The sequence below is a fragment of the Martes martes genome (genome assembly GCF_963455335.1).
Source record: "Martes martes genome assembly, chromosome: 9".
Lineage (NCBI taxonomy): Eukaryota > Metazoa > Chordata > Mammalia > Carnivora > Mustelidae > Martes > Martes martes.
The window spans coordinates 108,198,136-108,217,006 of record NC_137896.1 but is presented as its reverse complement, the minus strand read 5'-3'; the positions used below and the strand labels follow the sequence as shown (position 1 = coordinate 108,217,006).

Genomic DNA, 18,871 nt, shown 5'->3' with positions numbered 1-18,871 from the left:
CAATTCACAGCAGAATTTCCTAATGACCTAAAATTTCCTTCAAACTCATCCCAACCCAATGAGGAAAACAATCATTTCTGTGGATGTTTGAGACCAGAAAAAGATGCCATCTCCCAAGCTAGGGCTCCTCTAATGGCAGATATCTTCCTATTCCACCCCTTTCCCTCAAACTTAATTCAGGCTATTAATCAGCATCCCTCTTCTTGCCCACATCTAGCTTGCACTGTTATGGAAATAACCTGGTTTGTAGAGGGCCATGGAGAGAGAGAGAGAGGAGGGAGAGAACTTCACAGTCGAGCTTAGTTTCTGAAATATTGTCTCCTTGTCTCTCTTGGCATAATCTGTGTGTTCAGAGCCAATTTCCCACTGTACACTCCGAAATTCATTACTTTCGTTCTCATAGGTCATCCATGGCAAAGCTGTACAAAGGGCTGGCTTCCCAGTGTGCAAATACCGGACAAGATGCTTCCCCTACTGCTGGCCCTGAGGCTGTCCGTGACAGTGGGATCCACTCAGAAGAGATACTGCAACCCTACCCTTCTGCTCCCAGTTCTGGCCCTGCTGTCACGTAAGCACTTGTTGCATGAATAGGTTATATGGCAATGTCCTTGGGTGCCAAGTCATCTGTATGCAGTAGCAGGAGAGCCTGGAATAGGAGAATGACCTGCAGGACTCTTCCCTCCTTCTTGCTTCATCAGGCCTATATATGGCAGGCAAGCTGCTGACCCTATGACTGGATCCCAGAGGAAGGCTAATGTTAAGGGGTAGGCCTGGAGGCTGAGGCTACTACTAACAATTTTATCACACATATCCACGCTCTACCTACAGTTTCTTTGGGTTGAGACAATGATTGGGTGGAAGAAAGGGCCTCAAGACAGGAAGGCATCTTACAACTCCTCAGAAGGGGGGGAATATACTTCAGTTCTCCAAAAGGTGTAGTAGAGGGAAAGAGAATCTCAGTCAGGGGTGAGTGGAAGTTAAGACTGAGAGGAAAAATAGGCCTGAGGTGATACAGAAAGAATGCTATTTAGCCCTTCCTAATTCCCCCTGAAGCTTCCTCAGAAAGGTATTTCTTAAGTTCTTTTCTTCACTTATGACAGCTTCTCTTAAAGCTGTTTTGTGCTGTGGATGTATTTGATAGCTTTTTAAAGTCTCTGCACACAACCCTTTAGCACACTAACTGGATTCTTATTCATCAAACTTCTTGATGATGTTTACATTAAGAATTAGGCCATTTTTATATATTTGGAATTCTTTACCTCTGAAGGATAAAGTCAAATTAGCTACTTTTGAAACCAGGATTTCTGGAAAGAGAATGGAAACTAAAACTCAAAATTCCAAATCCAGCACTCTGTCAAATAGACAATTCTCATAAAAGTAATTCCTTAGACTATAATTTCTGCTTTGGGTTTTATTATCATAAGGAAAAATTAGAAGTTTTAGCTACTTTTCTTTCCTAAAATTACAATGAAGTGAGGGGTAGGCAACTGAGATTATTTCAATTCTTAATCACTACAATTTTCAAATGCCAATTATAATCATTGGAAGGAATATATGATCAGTAATGCAAAATAAACTGTTTCCTTTTTCTGCCCTCATCTCTTAAAATTGATAACATGTATCATGGAAAGGCAGAAGCACAAATGTGGAAAGAGAGAGAGATTCTATAATTATTCTGAAACCTATGAGACATTAAACTTTCTATAAATAGAGCCCAGGAAGATTTTCTTCATATAGAGAAAACCCTACAAATCCTATAGGGGAGAACTCCATTCAGGAAACAAAACAAAACAAAACAAAACTTTTCCTGGGTGGAGAATGGGAGACAGATAGGCAGGAAGGGGGGGGGGTTTACTTTGTGGGTCACTTCAGCTTTTACCACAACAATAAAGTTATCTTCTTTCAAGTGCAACAAATAGAGCCAAAAAAAGAAAAGAAAAGAAAAGAAATCCCAAGAGAGTATACCCAGACCAAAAAGATGGCTGCCATTGCACTCTGTTGGGAAAATGGCCAGTAAAAATTTAACAATTTTCCAAGTGAAAAGACGATTCAAGTCAGGTCAATATTTCATTTTGAGTGTGAGATCTCATTTTCATCTTAAGATCACCACAAAAGGATATTCAGTATCTGCATGTTTTCTTTCTTTTTAATACATCTGCATTTTTGTGGTAGAATGAATAAACTATAAATAAATAAAAGGTTGGGTCAGTGGGTAGTCATGCACTCACACCTGCTTGGCAATTACCTTCCACCAGAACTGGCAAATCCCATCTAATCTGATGTTTTTGCTACGCTCATATCCTATTCATTATTTATGATTAAACATGAAATTGGGCATATTTAGAGCGAGAGCCTCTTTATTTGGGCGGTTGTTTTTGTGGGTGAAAGTTTGAGATGACTTTATACAGCATGCTCTATAGCCACAACATTTTTCAGGTTTTTATTACGAAAACTTCAAATACATACAAAAGTAAAGTGTACAGTGAACCCCATATACCATCATCCAGATTCAACAGTTTTCCAGATCGTACCACATTTGTTTCATTCAGAAATTTAATTGTTCTTAAGCGTGAAGATCCGTGAGTCGAACAAAAGTTCCCTCCATTATTTTGCATCCTATTGCTAGGACAAAAAAAAAAAAAAAAAAAGGACAGGAGAGAAAAAGTAGGTACCTTGGGATTCTGGCCCCGTGGTGGGCGGGTCAGAGCTTCCACATGGGGAGGGGTGACCTTCCTTGGCTGACCCGCCATCTCGGTGCACAACCTCCTTGCTCAGACAGATACTTCAGTCATTTGCTTTACAGATGTCGTTTTCACCCTCCCACGTTGGGGGGCCGGGGGACTCCTTAGCTGGAGAAGCCTGTGGAGCTTGGTAGGTGACGCACGTAGGTGCCTGGAAGGGCAGCGAGGGGAGGAACCGGCAGTTTTGTGCCTAAGCGGTAGCTAGCAGATGCGTGTTGCTCTCGGCCTCGAGGGAGAGGCCTGCACTAACCCGCCGTAAGCACACCTCTTTTGTATTCTGTTTCCCCTTTAAAGACATTTGATGCCCCCAGTGAAGAAGAGCCAACAACAACAAAGCCTGATGGAGAGCATGCAGCCTGGGAAGCCCAGTGAGTGGGAGATGGAGGGCAGAAAGCACGAGAGGCCCGAGAGCCTCCTGGCGCCAGCGCAGTTCTGTGCGGCCGAGCAGGACGTGAAGGCGCTCGCCGGGCCCCTGCAGGCCATCCCCGAGATGGACTTCGAGCCCTCGCCCGCCGAGCCGCTGGGCAACGTGGAGCGCTCCCTGCGCGCCCCGGCCGAGCTCCTGCCCGACGCCCGCGGCTTCGTGCCCGCGGGCTATGAGGAGTTCGAGTACGGCGGCGAGATCTTCGCGCTGCCCGCGCCCTACGACGAGGAGCCGTTCCAGGCCCCGGCCCTCTTCGAGAACTGCTCGCCCGCCTCTTCCGAGTCCAGCCTGGACATCTGCTTCCTGCGGCCCGTCAGCTTCGCCATGGAGGCCGAGCGGCCCGAGCACCCGCTGCAGCCGCTGCCCAAGAGCGCCACGTCTCCGGCGGGCAGCAGCGGCGCCTACAAGCTGGAGGCGGCGGCGCAGGCGCACGGCAAGGCCAAGCCGCTGAGCCGCTCGCTCAAGGAGTTCCCGCGCGCACCGCCCCCCGAGGGCGTGGCCCCGCGTCTCTACAGCACGCGCAGCAGCAGCGGCGGCCGCGCGCCGCTCAAGGCCGAGCGCGCCGCGCAGCCGCATGGCCAGGCCGCCGCCGCAGCCGCCGCCGCCGCCCGCGGCGCTCCCAGGACCTTCTTCCCCCAACAGAGGTCCCAAAGCGAAAAGCAGACCTATTTGGAAGTAAGGAGGGTAAAGTAAAACCGAACCCAAACCCACAGCGCCGGCAGCCCCGGGCCTAGATCTCCAGGGAGCAAACTGGACTCCCCTAGCGTGGAGGGGAAGCGGGCTGGCCAGAGTGGGAGAGGAGGCCGCCGGGGGAGAGCCCGGGTCGGAGGCTTGTCGTCAGGTGCCCTCGGTGGCGAGCGGTAGCTCGCGTCCTGCAGGGCCAGGGCACGAGGGCGTGTCCTCCGTGAAAGGGCTAGTAGTTCCTGAGCAAACACTTGTATGTAGGAAGGCAAAGAGGCCGCAGAGAAGACGGACTCTTAGACCTGCCGACACCGTCAGCCACCCTGCCCCACAGCTCCCCCGTACAGTTAGGGGTGTTCTCTGCTTTGCCGCTTAAGCGGTGCGGCCCCTCACAGTTGCACTTCGCTTTCAAAGTCCCGCACACTAGTCCCAGCCTTGTTTCCTCTGCCTGCGAGGCGCACCTTCTCGTGGAGGTGTTCAAAACACAGAACCCAGTGTGCCGGTCTGTCCCACTCCCCGACCCGCACTAGCCTTGCCAGTAGCTAGGGAGGAGAGAAGTTGCCCCGTCTCACTGCGGACTCCCTGCAAAGTCTGCGGCACGTGTGACTGGAAGAGAGAGTCACGTTGCTTTGCAGATTCCACTGGGACGGGGGACAACACGATAGAGTCGAGGAGGCGCTGATTCGCAAATATCTTCTTAGGCGTCCATATCAGTGTTTAGTATTTTGATGTCCAACCTTGCCCTCTGCAAGCCTTGGGACGTTTAAAGGGTTGTTAAGTACATATCCACGAAAGGGCTAGTAGTTCCTGAGCAAACACTTAATTTCTCTGCGTGTGATTGGAATAACGCTATTTCTAATTAAGCAGAGAGTGACAGGGCAGCTTTGACCTCTGCCACCATCCTTCCTGTTTAACCCGTTTAAGAGTAGTGGTTAGGGTTTACAGGGCCGCCCTGTACTTGTACATCTTGAAAATGATATAGTCCAGGACTAACTTGTATCAAGCCGGAAGACCTTTTGCCTAGGCTAAAGGAGGTTTTTCCAGGAATAAGAGCCCTATAATCCATCTATTCCCATTTCCAAGTGAGTGGGGACGGATTGAGGATCACTGACTCCTTTCATTCAATCGTTTTTCAGCAGACACGGGGCTAAGGACTGAGGGTTCAGAAATGAATGGCACCTGAGTCTCTGCCCTCCAGGACCACTGGCTTATCTCAGAAAGGAAACACAGACACACAGAATTATAATAAACGGTGGGAACACGTGGGAAGTGCATTTAAACCCTGCTGGGGCTATGGTGGACAGACAGGGCCTTCTGGATAAATCAGATGTCTGAATTTAATTTTAAAAGCTGCCTAGATGAAGAGTGAGGTAGGGAAATAGGAAAAAGGCTCATGAGTCTTTTTTAGAAACAGCAGGGTGATGCTTTTCCTCTTGAATACTATGCCAGGTGGGACTGGTGGACAACAGGCCAGAGGAAAAAGAAGGGGCTGGGTCATGAAGAGCCTTGGAGCTCGTAGCCCATCTGCTCCAGAATCAGTCTGACTGGTTCCTGCAGAGGAACCAGTTCAGCTAAAGTTCAGCTAAAGTTGCTGAGATTCCCCAGAGTTCTGAGATTTTTTTTTTTTCTGGCTTTGGTTTTCAACTCTGAACTTTACAAAATTCTATGAGGCAAAATTTCTTAGTCAAATCAATCTTAGGCATGTGTCAAAGTTTAGAAGTTCATTAACAAGGGTGGTAGGCAGGAAATAATAATGGCAATTCAAACTGACTTGAGATGGGCAGAGATTTACATATAAAACCTTCTAACTAGTGTAGTCTAAGCTGCCAAAAATGCTTTTATGTCACATGTTCATGAAAGTCTCTGCCTCTCAGTGAATATGTGAAAAAATGGGAGTTCGACAATTGACAGGAAAAAAAAGACATTAATCAGAAATAACAAGTAATATATCTGAGAAGCAAATGATGAGTCAAATATTTGTGACTCTTTATCAGACACACCAGATAACAATAAACAGTATATTAGGTACTGTTAATCAGACATCCTGGACAGCAAGTTTCATCCCCTAACAGTGCCATACATGAGTCAAGTTTGTTCAGAAAGTGACACTAAGGAGATGGCAAATAGAGGTCAGCTAAAAGAGACCTTTTCTCTTTCAGTTATCAGTACATTTTTCAAGCATGTGAACTTTTCACACAAAGGTCACCTTGATTATTATTTCTGTTTTTGGACAAAATTTTTCTTTCTAAAGATTCAGAAGGTATGGATTGTTGGGAATCCTAGAGAGAGATAGAATGCACAGTCCAGGTGGGCAGAGACTGCGTGTGGGTATGTGTGTGCATGTGTGTATGTATGTGCACATACATGCATGTGTGTACGTGGGCAGGCCTCTGTACGTGTATATATGTGTATATGTGTGCATGTTTGTATGTGAGTTGAGGTGGTTGAGGTGGAAGTGAGATGGTATTTTCGTCGCAAAAGACGAACCCTTCAAAAGCCCTATCTTTAAAGGTGTCAGCTCTTTGCTGTTGAGATGTGTAAAGCTCCTACTATTCCATCTCCTTATATACACTCTGTGTATCTTCCACCCGTGCCCTGAAGAGCCAGCCAAACCCTGTCTCTTAGAGTCAGGAAAGGAGGCTGCATGCTTTAGTGTAGGGAACACCTACCTGGGTGTCAGGAGATCTGACACCTGTCCTGGCTCTGCTGCCAAATAGCTCTGTGCTTTTGGGTAACTCGCTTGATATCTCTGTGCCTCCAGTTTTCTCATCTGTAGAATTAAGACAATACATACCTTACCTAACTCACAGTGTTGTTGTGGGGCATCAGGCCAAATAAGATAAAGTATGTGGATAGGCTTTGTAAAGTGTGGAATGCTATACAAATGCAAGATATTATCAAGATCATGATTGCACAGAGAGATTTTCCTTAAACTTAATATATTTAGTTCCTAAGCAGTCCCTAAAAGCCCAGTTGTCAAAATGTGGTCCGTAGGCTGGTAGTAAATGCGTCCATTACCTGGGAGCTTATTGTAGTTGCAGAATGTGGGCTCAATCCCAGACCTACTGAATCAGAGTCTGCATCTTAGCAGGAGTCCGGGGTGACTCGTGAACGCTAAGAGCAGGTGGGCAGGAGCATACCTTAAACCACTGGTTTTTAAAATCTCAGTGTGTGTAAGGATTACCTAGACCTAACTCCAGAGTTTCTGACTCTGCAAGTCTGGGTTGGGGTTCAGGCAATATACATTTTATTTTATTATTTTTTAATTTTTTATTTCTTTTCAGCGTAACAGTATTCATTGTTTTTGCACCACACCCAGTGCTCCATGCAATCCGAGCCCTCCCTAATACCCACCACCTGGTTCCCCCAACCTCCCACCCTCCGCCTTCAGGCAATATACATTTGAAATAAAAGCTCCAGTTGATCCTGTCGCCCCAGGACCACAGTTTGAGAAACAGCACACTAAGCCGTCAAGACGTTGCTCTGCACAGCATAGTAATGAATCTTAGTAGCGTCTCAGAGAACCTCTAGATCTGCTACTATAACCGCAAGTTAAGTTCTCAAAATCAAACCCATGTTTCCTGAAAAAAAAAAAGAAAAATCATCCCCACGCCTCACTTCATGGTCAGCAAGCAGTCACCCATCCAACTCATGCACGTTTCATGGTGGTTTTTGGTGTGACTCCTTGGGTTCTCTTAGGTTCAAAATGCAGCAACTTTATTAGGTGGCTTTTAGGTCTCAGTCACCCCACAGTAAATACTTCATTCATCTGGAACAGAACTATAAGTGCATATCTGTTTTATTTAGCGCATCTCACACTTAAAAAGAAACTAGAAAGTTCACAGAAGATGGAGCCTTATTTTTTTTTATTAATTTTTAGTTCACACTGTACCTACCATGAATTAAGAATGCCAAAAACTATACTAAATGTGTATTTACAGATTAAAAGTGTGCGGCAGGCACACATACACACATGCACGTATGCACGTATGTGCCCATATAGACATAGTTGACTCCTACTTCTAAACAGATCTGACCCCACAAAACCTCCTTCCCTCGTTTATGTCTAAAATGGAGAGTTAGGAGCATGAGTTTAGAACTAGCATTGCGATGAAGGAACTGCCTTATTTTGTAGAAAGAGAAACATTCCCAGAGACGTGAGGGGACCCCTACTCGTTTCCCAGCAAGACGGGATTGGTGCCAGAATAAGAAGTTACTCTCCATAGCCTTTAGATACTAACTTCCCTTATGTCCTGATCTTTAATTATTGTTATACCGTAATCCTACTCTAAGACTGTTTGTCTTGATACATACAAAATACTTACGCACTCAGCAGAATTGTCCTCTTTTCACTGATTTCTTAATTAGCCTAGGTTTGCTTTAGTGGGAATAGGGTGCTCCCCGTTATTCTTTGGGGCGAGAGGGGAAAGTGACAAAGTTAAAAAAAAATGGTCCCAGTTAGGATAACGTTAGCTTTGGAAAGAGTAAATAACCACCCCTCTTTTGTATTTTCAGGAGATGCATTTAGAAGACACCACCAGATTCTGTCCGAAGGAAGAAAGAGAAAGCGAACAAACATCTTTCAGCGATCAAAACCCCAGGCAAGACCAGAAAGGGGGCTTTCGCAGCTCCTTCCGCAAGCTCTTTAAAAAGAAGTGAGTAGCCCTTAGACAAGACAGCATTGTAACTCATTTCCCTTTGGGCTAAGTCTGGAGGTTTTAACAGTAATAAGTTTTAAGTAGCCTGGTTTCACACACAGCTTCAAGCCCAGTGCCTGCAGCCAGTAGCCACGATTCCTGTCAGGTGAAGATGTTTCTTACTGTATTTTCCTAGAGTAAAAGCAGACTCAGCCCTGTCCTCTGCCTCTTTTAGCTCCACTTCCGTGTTCCCAAAGTCATGTGTCTGACGGGATGAAGCAGAGGAGGTCCCCAGGGTAATGAGCTGGTGACAATCAAATCCATTTAGATGGGGAGGCCTGGGTTCCACTGTGGGAGTTGGGTGTAACGGGTGATCCTTCCAAATCTACCCACCTGTGGAAATTTTGCCAAGGCGTCTCAGCATTTCTGCCTGTAGGAGTCTATAGTTATCCTGGACGCTAGTACATGTTTATTGGGACTTTTGCTAGTGTTTTCCTTAGCAGAAATGATGGAATGGATTTGACTTGGGCCCGAGTTAAAGAAAATCATGTCAGTGGGGTTTCCATACTCCGTAGGAGGCCAAAACAAGACATATGCCTTCTGTGGTCCTTCTAAGACTCTGAGTCCTTGCTGTAGGAAATCACTCCCCAGACATTTAGGCCAGCACTTACCAGCACTATCTTATAGACTGGGAGATGGTGGCCAGACCCCAGCATGAAATGTAAAGAAGAGAGATTTGAGCCTTTAGCATTTGACCTGAGAAGGATTCTCCAGTCTAGGCATTGCCTGCCTGGGAGACTACTTACTGTCCCTTATCTCCACTGGTCCTCATGCCACCCTCCCCTTCCTTGGAGAGATTTTCCCTGCTACTTAGTTTCTCTTGGGAGAGAAGGTTCTTGCAGTCAGTTTTAAACAGTTAGTGGATGGAAAAGTTAAAGACACTATAGCTGCCTTTGGAGAGTTGCTGGTAAGTGAGGAAGTTGAGGAACATCACTTTCTCCTTGAGGATAGAAGTTACCGGCTGATTTAGATAATGGTTTTGATGGAAGGGGGCAGGCCTGGAGTGAGGACTTTTTTTGGATGGTATATCTAATTTTTCTCCCATGGGGAGGGTGGTAGCAAGATTAGTGCATCTCTGGGTGTGGGTCCCTGCCTGCTGTTGCTGGAAGAATGAGGACAAGGAAGAGAGCAACAGTGTCGCAGTTAGACACAGTACTGCTCCACAAAGTCCCCTTTCGGTTTTGCCAAGGTCCACATGATTATTGCTAGATCCCTTTTGTGTAGGGAGTGAGGAGTTAAGACTTGTATCCCTCTCTTTACGTTCATAGATTAGATTTTTTGGGCCTAGGGCCTACCTCTGTCGTGTCTGGCCAGGGTGGAGAGACCTGGAAGCAGACAACCCTCCAGCCCAACCTTAGGATTTAGGCTCCTGAATCCTTCTAAGGACTCCTAAGATAGGTGCTGCTTAAACCTATCTCTTTTTTTAGACCACAGTGTTCCCAAACAAATAGCCAACTTTTTGCTTACTGTCCTTTATAGTGAGTGGGTCTGTCTGTCGTAAAACAGTGAGCCATGGATTCACCACTGGTTCCTTTACAGATTCCCAGTTTTCAGAGCGATATAAGAAAACACTCTGCCAGTTACTTGAGGCAGAGGAAGTAGACTTGTCCTCTCTGTATCTGGGGGGCAGAAGTAGGAGCAGTGGGTAAGAGGGTGAACTTTCTAAAAATGCAGGTACTGGAAGTGGAGCTGGCTGCCTCATGAGGGACTGGGTTCTCCTGAGTAGAAGCTAAGTGACCCTGGTCAGGGATGCTAATGGAAGGGATTCCTGCACTGAGTGGGAAATTGCCCAAGATGAGCACCTGAGTCCTTTCTAGTGCTGAGATTTGCTTTATCTGTACTTTGGCTTTGTTTTAGATCAATCTGAGTAATCACATCTTTTTAACACCTGGAACAAGAAATTAATATGGCGTTGGGACCTATAATTTTAAAGACTCACCATGTGGAAGACCTGATTTTATCTTTCTGTAGCCCTCCCACCACCCCCCGGCCCCCAGCCTCTGGCACAATGCTGAGGACTAGCTGTGGACTCTCCAAATTCATGTTGGTTAATTGCTTTCAGTCTTCTTGCACCTTTTGGGGATCCTTCTTAGAGGGTTCAGTGGATCTCCTGAGTCCTCTTATCCTTTCTCATAGATCAGTCTCCCCTGCATCAGTCACAATGCTGCCACCAATCCTGCTGCTGCCTTTGTGTTTAGAGTCTGAAGTGGTCTATGAATGGACGTCGAGGGGGGACCACACAGGTGGCCGCTCCCTCTGGCAGGCTTTCCTGGCTTTGAACATCTGGGGTAGGGTCCTGAGCACCCCCAGCTGGTACTTGCTCATCCCCTTGGGTCAGGAATCTGCGAGGGGCGCTTTGGGACTCTGCACAGGATAAAGAAGCAGCTTGAGGAGTTTCTCCTGAGTGTTCTTGTGTAAGAACCATGGGAAATTTGCTCCATTATGCTAAGATAGAGAGGAAGGGCAAGAATGTCCCAGAGCAACACAGAAAGGTCAGCGGCTCTTAACTCAGATGAGAACGCACCATCCTTCTCCAGAGTTAAGCATTCTTTCTTACATGCATGTGCTGTGTGAGACACTTGTATAGGAATCGTGAATGACATAGTCCCAGCTGTTGTGTAGGAACTTGCACTCTGAACAGGCATGTGGACTGATACAGGGAGGAACTGGAAAGAGACATTTAGCTCATTCTCCTCCCATGTGTTGGGAGGTCAGGCTGGCAGCAAGCCCTGTGACTTGAAGAAGTGGTTCAACCTGGGTACCAGAACCATGCCACAGCCTGGCCTCAGAGGTCCGAAATGGACTAGTGCCAGAAAAGCCACCAGTGTCACATTTGGGGCTCGCTGCCTGCCTCCCCCACAGCCCTCTGGAGGCTCATTCCTGTCTACACTGACACCCTTTTTGTATCCATAGGGGCTTGTTTGGCTGGTGGCCCCACACACCCAGAGTGCTGCTTCGGGATGAAGCTAGGCATGGAGCCAGATGCAACAGAAAACCTGAGAAAGGGTTCTCTTCCCTCTGAGGCTGGGAGGGCCGAATACTCAGACCCACAAGGATTCAAAAGGGAGAGTCAAGTTGACATCATAAAAAAAAAAAAATCCTGAAAAATGCCTAAGATATTTGGGGAAAAGGATGATGCTCTGATTATTTCCATCTCAGGCACATTTGTCCTGGGTAGATACCCGGTCACATGTCCCTGAAAACTGCCCAGAATTGATCAGAATAAAGACTACCTATCTAAAGCCTGGAAATGTTAAGTGACTTTAAATTTGAAATTAATTTTCCTCAGAAGCCAGAAACAGACCTAATGTGATAGGCTGATGCTGGACTGAATCCTTCTCTCTCTGCCTTGGAGCAGGGAGTAAGGCACACAGTCCCATTCTGGAAGGCTGTATTTGGAGGCTTCAGGACTTAACATCTAGACTACTCTGAAGTGTGAGGCAATTGCTACTTTATCTTTATGTATAAATCTTGCACTTAGTTTAATAAGTATTCTTGGTTGGGGTGTGATATGGAGGAAGAGGGTTATGTAAGACAGTTTAGGGATACAGAGTAGAGAGGTTCTTTTTATCCTCAAATTTGGGGGAGTAGAAGAAAAAGAATATGGCTTCCAAATGATTAATTCTGCTTCCTCACCCATTCTTTTCCTCTTTAACATTTTATAACGTATATACCTCAGACTGTCTCCTTCCTACATCATCACTCTCCCTGCACCAATCATATCAAAATCTCTATTTTCTTAATCACACACACACAGAATATGTCTGCAGGGCTCTATGTAACTGAACATCAGTGGGTCCTCTTCTTTGGTATCTTTTCAGCTGTTTCTGTAAATGCCCAGCCTCGGCTGTGGAACAGACCATGTAATAGAAAGCAGGACTACCAAAGAACTAATTGATAATTTACCCCACCTTCTTTACCTCCTCCCAGCCTATCTCAAGTCCCTCTCCCATTTCTTACCCACGCTGGGCTCCTCTCTCATCTCCCATCTCGTTTCCCTACATCACTTCAAAATTAAAGGAGATGATTGAAGGCATAACATTTTAGATGACTTAAACCTCATTACAAATATGTCTCAATAGGTCATTTGAAATCCATCACTAAGTTAAATGTCTTTAGTGTACTAGGCTCTGTCTAGCACAAAAGAAGTAAGAGACATAGTTGTAGCCCATTAGAAGCTTACAGTTCAAATGTAAGGGTAATCTAGCTGAAGGTTCAGTAGCTAGAACATAGGAAGCACTCAACAAACATACAGCATACGAATGCTCATTCGTCACCCTATTGGTTACCAGGACCAACTGATTTGGGCGACAGGATGGGTGTCCCCTGCTCCCTTACTTTTCCATGCACAGGTCTCCTAAAGCTTGCACAGCAGACAGTCTTTCCAATCAGAAAACCACCCCTTCTTAGGTCATAGGGTTCCACGGCACTGGATTCTACCCCTCCTCCCTTCCCCAGCTCCAAATAAACTTACAAGGCTTATTTGTAGCAGATCTATACGTGTATGACCTACCCAGCTTGTTATTTTCTTTGTCTCTGTGGACTGAGTGGAAGGAAACGTAGCGACGATTATTCTCTTTCCATCAAGCGCTTGGATTGCTATGTGTCAGAATGTACTGGCAGCCACTGTACCCTTATCCAGCAAGCATTTGCCTGCCCGTCCCTCTAGTGTCTGCTCGGATCTGCCCTGCAGTCAACCAAAATGGCCCCAGGAGCTCAAAAGCCATTTCTGTTTTATAGATGAAGGCAATAGAAGCAAATTCACTGGCCCCTTTTCCTAAATTCTGCAGGTTATTTTCCAGTAATTTATACATTACTTCAAAGCCTAATGAGCACACATTGGGAAGAGTCCAAGTGGCCACATACTATGTAGGCATTGCAAAGAGGGCAGTTAAAATTGTCTTTAAGAGGATAAAACTGAGCGTATAGTCATGGCTACAGTAGAATGCTGGATTTTGAAGAGGATTAGCAACTTAGTCATTAGTTAATTAATAGTTAATATCAAGAAATGCAGAGAAATTCAAATACTTGGAGACACAGAGAAAGTGGTTTGTGAGAAGAGCAGTTAAAAAAAGAAAATACTAAGCTGAGTTTGTGGACTTTGAAAACCAGACAGGGCGATTTTGGCATTTGTTTCAGAAATGGGAACGCAACTGGTGAAGATTTCTGTGGTCCTTGGGGCTGGTGGTGACATCAAAGCTTTCCCATTTCCAGGTAAACACTAAACAGTTGCATGTCGGAACCATCAAAGTATGACATAATTGGGTTTTGAAGAGATCAGATATAGCTAAGAGGGGGAAATGTGAAGTAAAGATTTTAAGTTTTGACTGATGATTTTCTGATGAGAAACTGCCACATGGGGGGATCCATTCGGAAGAAACACCAGCCAGATTCAAATCTTGCTTCCTATTTCCCACCCCCAAAACTATAGGTATTCCTAGCCTTCTGGATAGCAGAAGATACGGGGAAAGAATAAAATTGTCAAAAATACATCTTCCTAACATTTTGGGCACAACTGTACTACTCAGGGAGGATTTGAACTGTAGGTAGGTGGGAATTCTGAGTTGAGAGAAGGCGTGGAGTTTTAGGGTGGGGCATGTGGAGGCTGTTTCAAGGGAGAGTTCCAAGGGGGCTTCTGAAAAGGCAAAGGACTTTCACCCCACCGGATAAGATATAATCTTATCTGATGAGTATGCAGATGGACTGGTGTTGAGAGAAAGAATAGTTTTTCCTCTGTGCATTGGAGTGTAGTGGAAAAGTGCTTCTTCCAGACTGGAAGTAGAAAACATGGTGGGCAGCTCTGGCTTCATCTGTGATACCAAGTATCAGGGTGAATAGTGAAAAAATCCAGTCAGTCATTAGGTTTCCAGACATCAAGATTTTAGTCTTTGTGTGGATGCAGCTTCTTTCCTTGGATAATGTAAAGGGATGCTTGAATTCTGCCCAATTAATGCAATAAATGATAGAGTCACAACTTATCTTAGAGTCACAACTTATCTAACAGCAGCAGTGAGGAGTCGTAGCATACCAAAGACAGTGAAAGAACTTACCCTTCTTTTGTGGAGAGTGGAAGCATGCTCGATTCTGCCTCAGCCTATGGAGAACTTGTTCAGTTGTCTAGGAGCTTTGGACAAAGAACTTCAATAACATCACTTGCATACATCCTGCATGAGGTCTTTTGATAGTGGTTCTTAGTGGGCTAGTTCGACCCATTCTAGCTCAGAATTTAAGTTAGTGAAAGGGCCCCAGCCTAGCTTATCAGAGGTTATTTCCAGAAAGCCTCCTCCCTCCAGGGACTTCTGACATGAACAATCTGGAGAAGGTGCAGAGCTGGAATGGATTACCCAACTGGCTTAACCAAGATAAAGGAAGAATGCACCCTCGACTGGGGACTCAATTGGACTGATCTGAGTTGTTGACTATTGATTGGGCTTGGTCTCCTTCGTGGTGGTTGAGATTATAGAATCTCCTCAATCTGACTACTGTACTAATTTCTGCATCCTACCAAATGTGGCATATATGTGTGGTTGGCTTCAATAAACCTTTCATTTAAAAATGAAAACAAGCAAAAGCAAGAGTTTGTAATGGAATGCCCAAATTCAGTAATGGCCCTTGATAGATAACCTTGGCTGAGAACAACGAATCCCATCCATTTGAATTTAAGGGCCTTGGTAATTGGTGGAGTAGTTACTTGGTTGAATCAAAAATAGGATTTCCTCAATTTTCTGAGCTTTTATTTCCCCTTTACGTTATACACAATATCTTACAATCTTACACTGACATACACAGTTGTCACAACTGTCTCCAAAAAGCATTAGAAAGATATTCTCTTTACGTTCGTTGCAAAGTATAGTTACACATGTCCTGAGTCATGAAATGGAAGGGAAGTAAAAATTATTCCAGATCTATGAGGCAACTGTTTTACAAATGCAAAACAATTTGGATAAAATATCTGAAAACAATTAAAACCAAATCAACCTGTACTTTATCTGTGTGCTGAGATTTTAGGTCCAGTGGATCAGAATACAGGGAAAAAACTAATGAGAATCCCTCAATGGATCCTTCACCCACCAAACAAGATTTCTTCAGAAACCGACTTGCTCTTGCAAATGACCTTGACCAAGGAACAGCTGTGTAAAACATATTTAAAGTTGTATTGTCAAGTGGTAAGATGAGGATAAAAAGCCTGTATATATCTGTGTAGGAATATATATATACTTATATATATTGATGTATAAATCCCTGAGGAAAACTAGTATAAATACTTACATATGAAACTAAATCAACATACAAGACCCTGAAGAGATGAAGATTAGTCTATGGGTGAGAGCTGGCTTTTTGAACCTCAGCACTTGGGAAAAGGGAAATGAAGACTTTTCACAGCTTTACAGAAACACAGTAAATTTGGAAGAAAATAAATGTTTGTAAGAACAAAAACTTCCAACTTGAAGTCATTCCCCCAATATAATACTGAGCATGTAACATGGATGTGAGTTTTATGCTTCCTAGGCACTTACCTTATGAATTCATCCCAGTGTTCTCAGGCTAATACACATGATGCCAGGGGCCAGTTCTGTCTTGCCATATGTCTTCCAAAAACCCAAGCCAATACCTAACATCCCTTGAGGCAAAGGATCAATTAACAGAGTTGTGTTTTACATGTTGCCAATCTGAGTTGTGGAGAATTTATACTCAAGCCATGATATAGAAGGTTCGAATCTTATAGACACATTGCTCTCTGAACAGGAAGAGAACCCTGAGACTAGTATTTCTCTTGTTCTGTGGTTATGAAAATCAGTACAGGGAACAAAGATTTCTCTTGAAACCGGGAGGCCAAAGAAACATTTTCCCTCGTGTGGGTTGTGCTGCCGACGAGAACAGTGCAGAGTCTGTGTGTTACTGAGTATTCAGGACTCAAAGATCCTGTAGTGATCCTGAGTGTCCCATTCACTCATGAATGGATGGATTGGGGGGAAAAGCACTTATTCAGCTACATCCTCTTTTTAAAAAGATTTTCTTCAGTCTGGAAAGAAGGGGCAACAACATCAGTGCTTTAGTGGCTCACACACAGGAGTTGCTCCAAAACACCAGGTCAGAATGAAAACTTAGGGCTGGCAATACCTTATTCTGTTTTCTAGAAGTAAGCTGTAAAAAAACCCCAGAGTTCTTATAGTTTAGACAGAGGAATCATTGCAGTGAGGGTGGCCTGGATATGGGGTGTTAGAATGTGCTCGTTTCCACATAGAGATGTCCAAGATGGTCCACATCCTTGACATGCCCCGAACTAAGAATAACAGAAAAAAATGAGGTTTAAACAATTTGTCTCTCTTCCCAGGCAATCATCTGTAATAAATTAGAGGCATTTGGTGACTGCTCATTCAGAATCTTGGTACTCAGAACAACTTCTTGAGGGGCTGTTCCTTTAGGAACATGTTACTTCATAGAATCGGGGAAGTTCTACTTTTGAGTGTTTAACAGGTTTTCTTCTGCTTCTCTGATGATTAGTTAAGAACTCATCCATTATCCACTTTGAACAATAGGTGATCTGGAACACTTAAAAGATCACTGCCAAGTTTGGGGAGTTTCCAGTATTTAGGTGTAAGCCAAGCTTTTCATTTTCCTGAAATTCATGAACCCCTGAAAGCCAGATTTCTCCCCATGAGTAGGCTGAAGACGGTTTCAGGGGAGTGCCCAAAAGCACAGTGCAGAACTGACTGCACCTGGACAGTGAAGTACGAGTCACAGTCTTTTAAGTAAAATGTAAAAACAATAACATTTCTCTCCCCTTCATAATGTTGATCATTAAAATGATCGACTACTGGGAAGGTTTCAAAACTGTCACACATCTCCTAAATTTTCATTTTGATAACATCCTTTGAAAAAGTCTTGATGTTACATCTGTAGCACAACTCAGTTTCGTTACAGTTTATGAAACTAGCCTGTAACACTAGTAATAATTAGCGCTGCTCTTCTCTGGGTCTCCATCACCCGGAATTTGGGTTTTTCTGGTAATTTTCTAACTGCCCCCAAGTACTGTCTGTGCGCATCAATCCTACACATCTCTAACACATTAATATTCCCAAATACTGCATTGTGTGAAACTCTCTGAATGTTCTTATTTGTCAAATTCTGAACTCCTTGACTTGACCTCCAAGGCTGTCCGTGTCTGCAGCACGGCTCCCAGTCCTCTCTCTGGCTGCCGTCCCCCACTTCGCAGGCCTGCTGGGCGGCGTGCCTCCGAGGAGCTGGGCTCTTACCGCTGCCTTGCAGGCCACGCCGCCCTGCCTCACTCCTTTCCCCAGCCTTCGAGGTCCAGCTTAAGTCCCTCATCTTCCTGTGGTCTCTGGTGCTGTAACTTGTCTATCTTTTGATGTGCTTTGTCTTGTCTTCCCGAGAAGAATGTAAGTCCCTTCAAGGGCAGGAACTACGACCAACTATGACGTATCTTTTTAAATTCCTTTCCACCTCTTGAATAGTACACAGTAGGCTACAGAGAATGATTTCTACTCCTAATCTGACAGAGCGTCGTTCCTCATTCAGGTTGTCGCTTTACCTTCCTGCCTTTTAATTTTTTTTTTTAAAGAAAAATACCAAAGGAAATAAAATACAGTTGTCTTCCAAAGCAGTTTTGCTTAAAGGCAAAAGGCACCACTGCCACTTTCATAGCATCTAGAGTTAGAAAACATCGCTCCACCAAAAGAAAAAAAAGTGTGCTACTTTTTTCTGTGTTGTCCTGGCTCATTTCATCATCTTTCTATGTAGTAGTATAAATTGACAGCAGAGATAGGATCTTTAATGACGTTTCTTAATGACACTCAATATAACGTTGCATTAGAGATGAAGTCAGGAAGTCAGGGTGAGAAAGAGGCTTGCAATTCCTGTACCTGTGAGCTCCAGTCTCCCGGAGAAGTGCAGTTTACATGGGAGGCCGCAGCTGTCTCCTGGGAGTGCCTGGGTTCCTCCCGCCCCTAAGAGATGAGGGGGATGTTTCTGCACAGGCTGGGAGCGGCAGCTGGTCCCTTCCGCAGCCTGGCGTGGTCTGTATACAAGCCTGAGCAAGGATCGCCCTGCTTTTCTGACCCCCAAACTAGAGCCTTGGAGAACCAGGGATCTGTGGACCCACGCTGCAGGGTTCTCTGCAGTGGGGGGCTGCATCATGGGACAAATAGTTTAAACCTGTCAGGGGCTTGAAAGTAGAATGTTTTGTGCTTGCCCAGGGAGAACCCTTTAAAACTTTCTATAGCATCTCACGATCTCATATCTCATTCACTTACTTCTTCGTCTTTACTGATACGTTTCTTTCTCCATGCGGGCCCTTGTAAAAATTC

General features: G+C 44.8%; 1 protein-coding gene across 1 annotated transcript in view; it reads left to right on the top strand.

Moving 5' to 3' along the window:
• Positions 1–16,023, top strand: part of ARHGEF33 (Rho guanine nucleotide exchange factor 33) — a gene marked incomplete at its 5' end in the record, with an annotated part of 46,651 nt that extends 30,628 nt beyond the window's left edge. The window contains 4 exons of the mRNA XM_080814427.1: positions 404–568; positions 3,036–3,849; positions 8,362–8,501; positions 15,552–16,023. Of these exons, the coding sequence (XP_080670553.1) occupies positions 404–568; positions 3,036–3,849; positions 8,362–8,501; positions 15,552–15,681 (1,249 nt within the window). The 3' untranslated portion in view covers positions 15,682–16,023. The remainder of the gene's footprint in view (positions 1–403; positions 569–3,035; positions 3,850–8,361; positions 8,502–15,551) is intronic.
• Between the last annotated feature and the right edge of the window lie 2,848 nt (positions 16,024–18,871).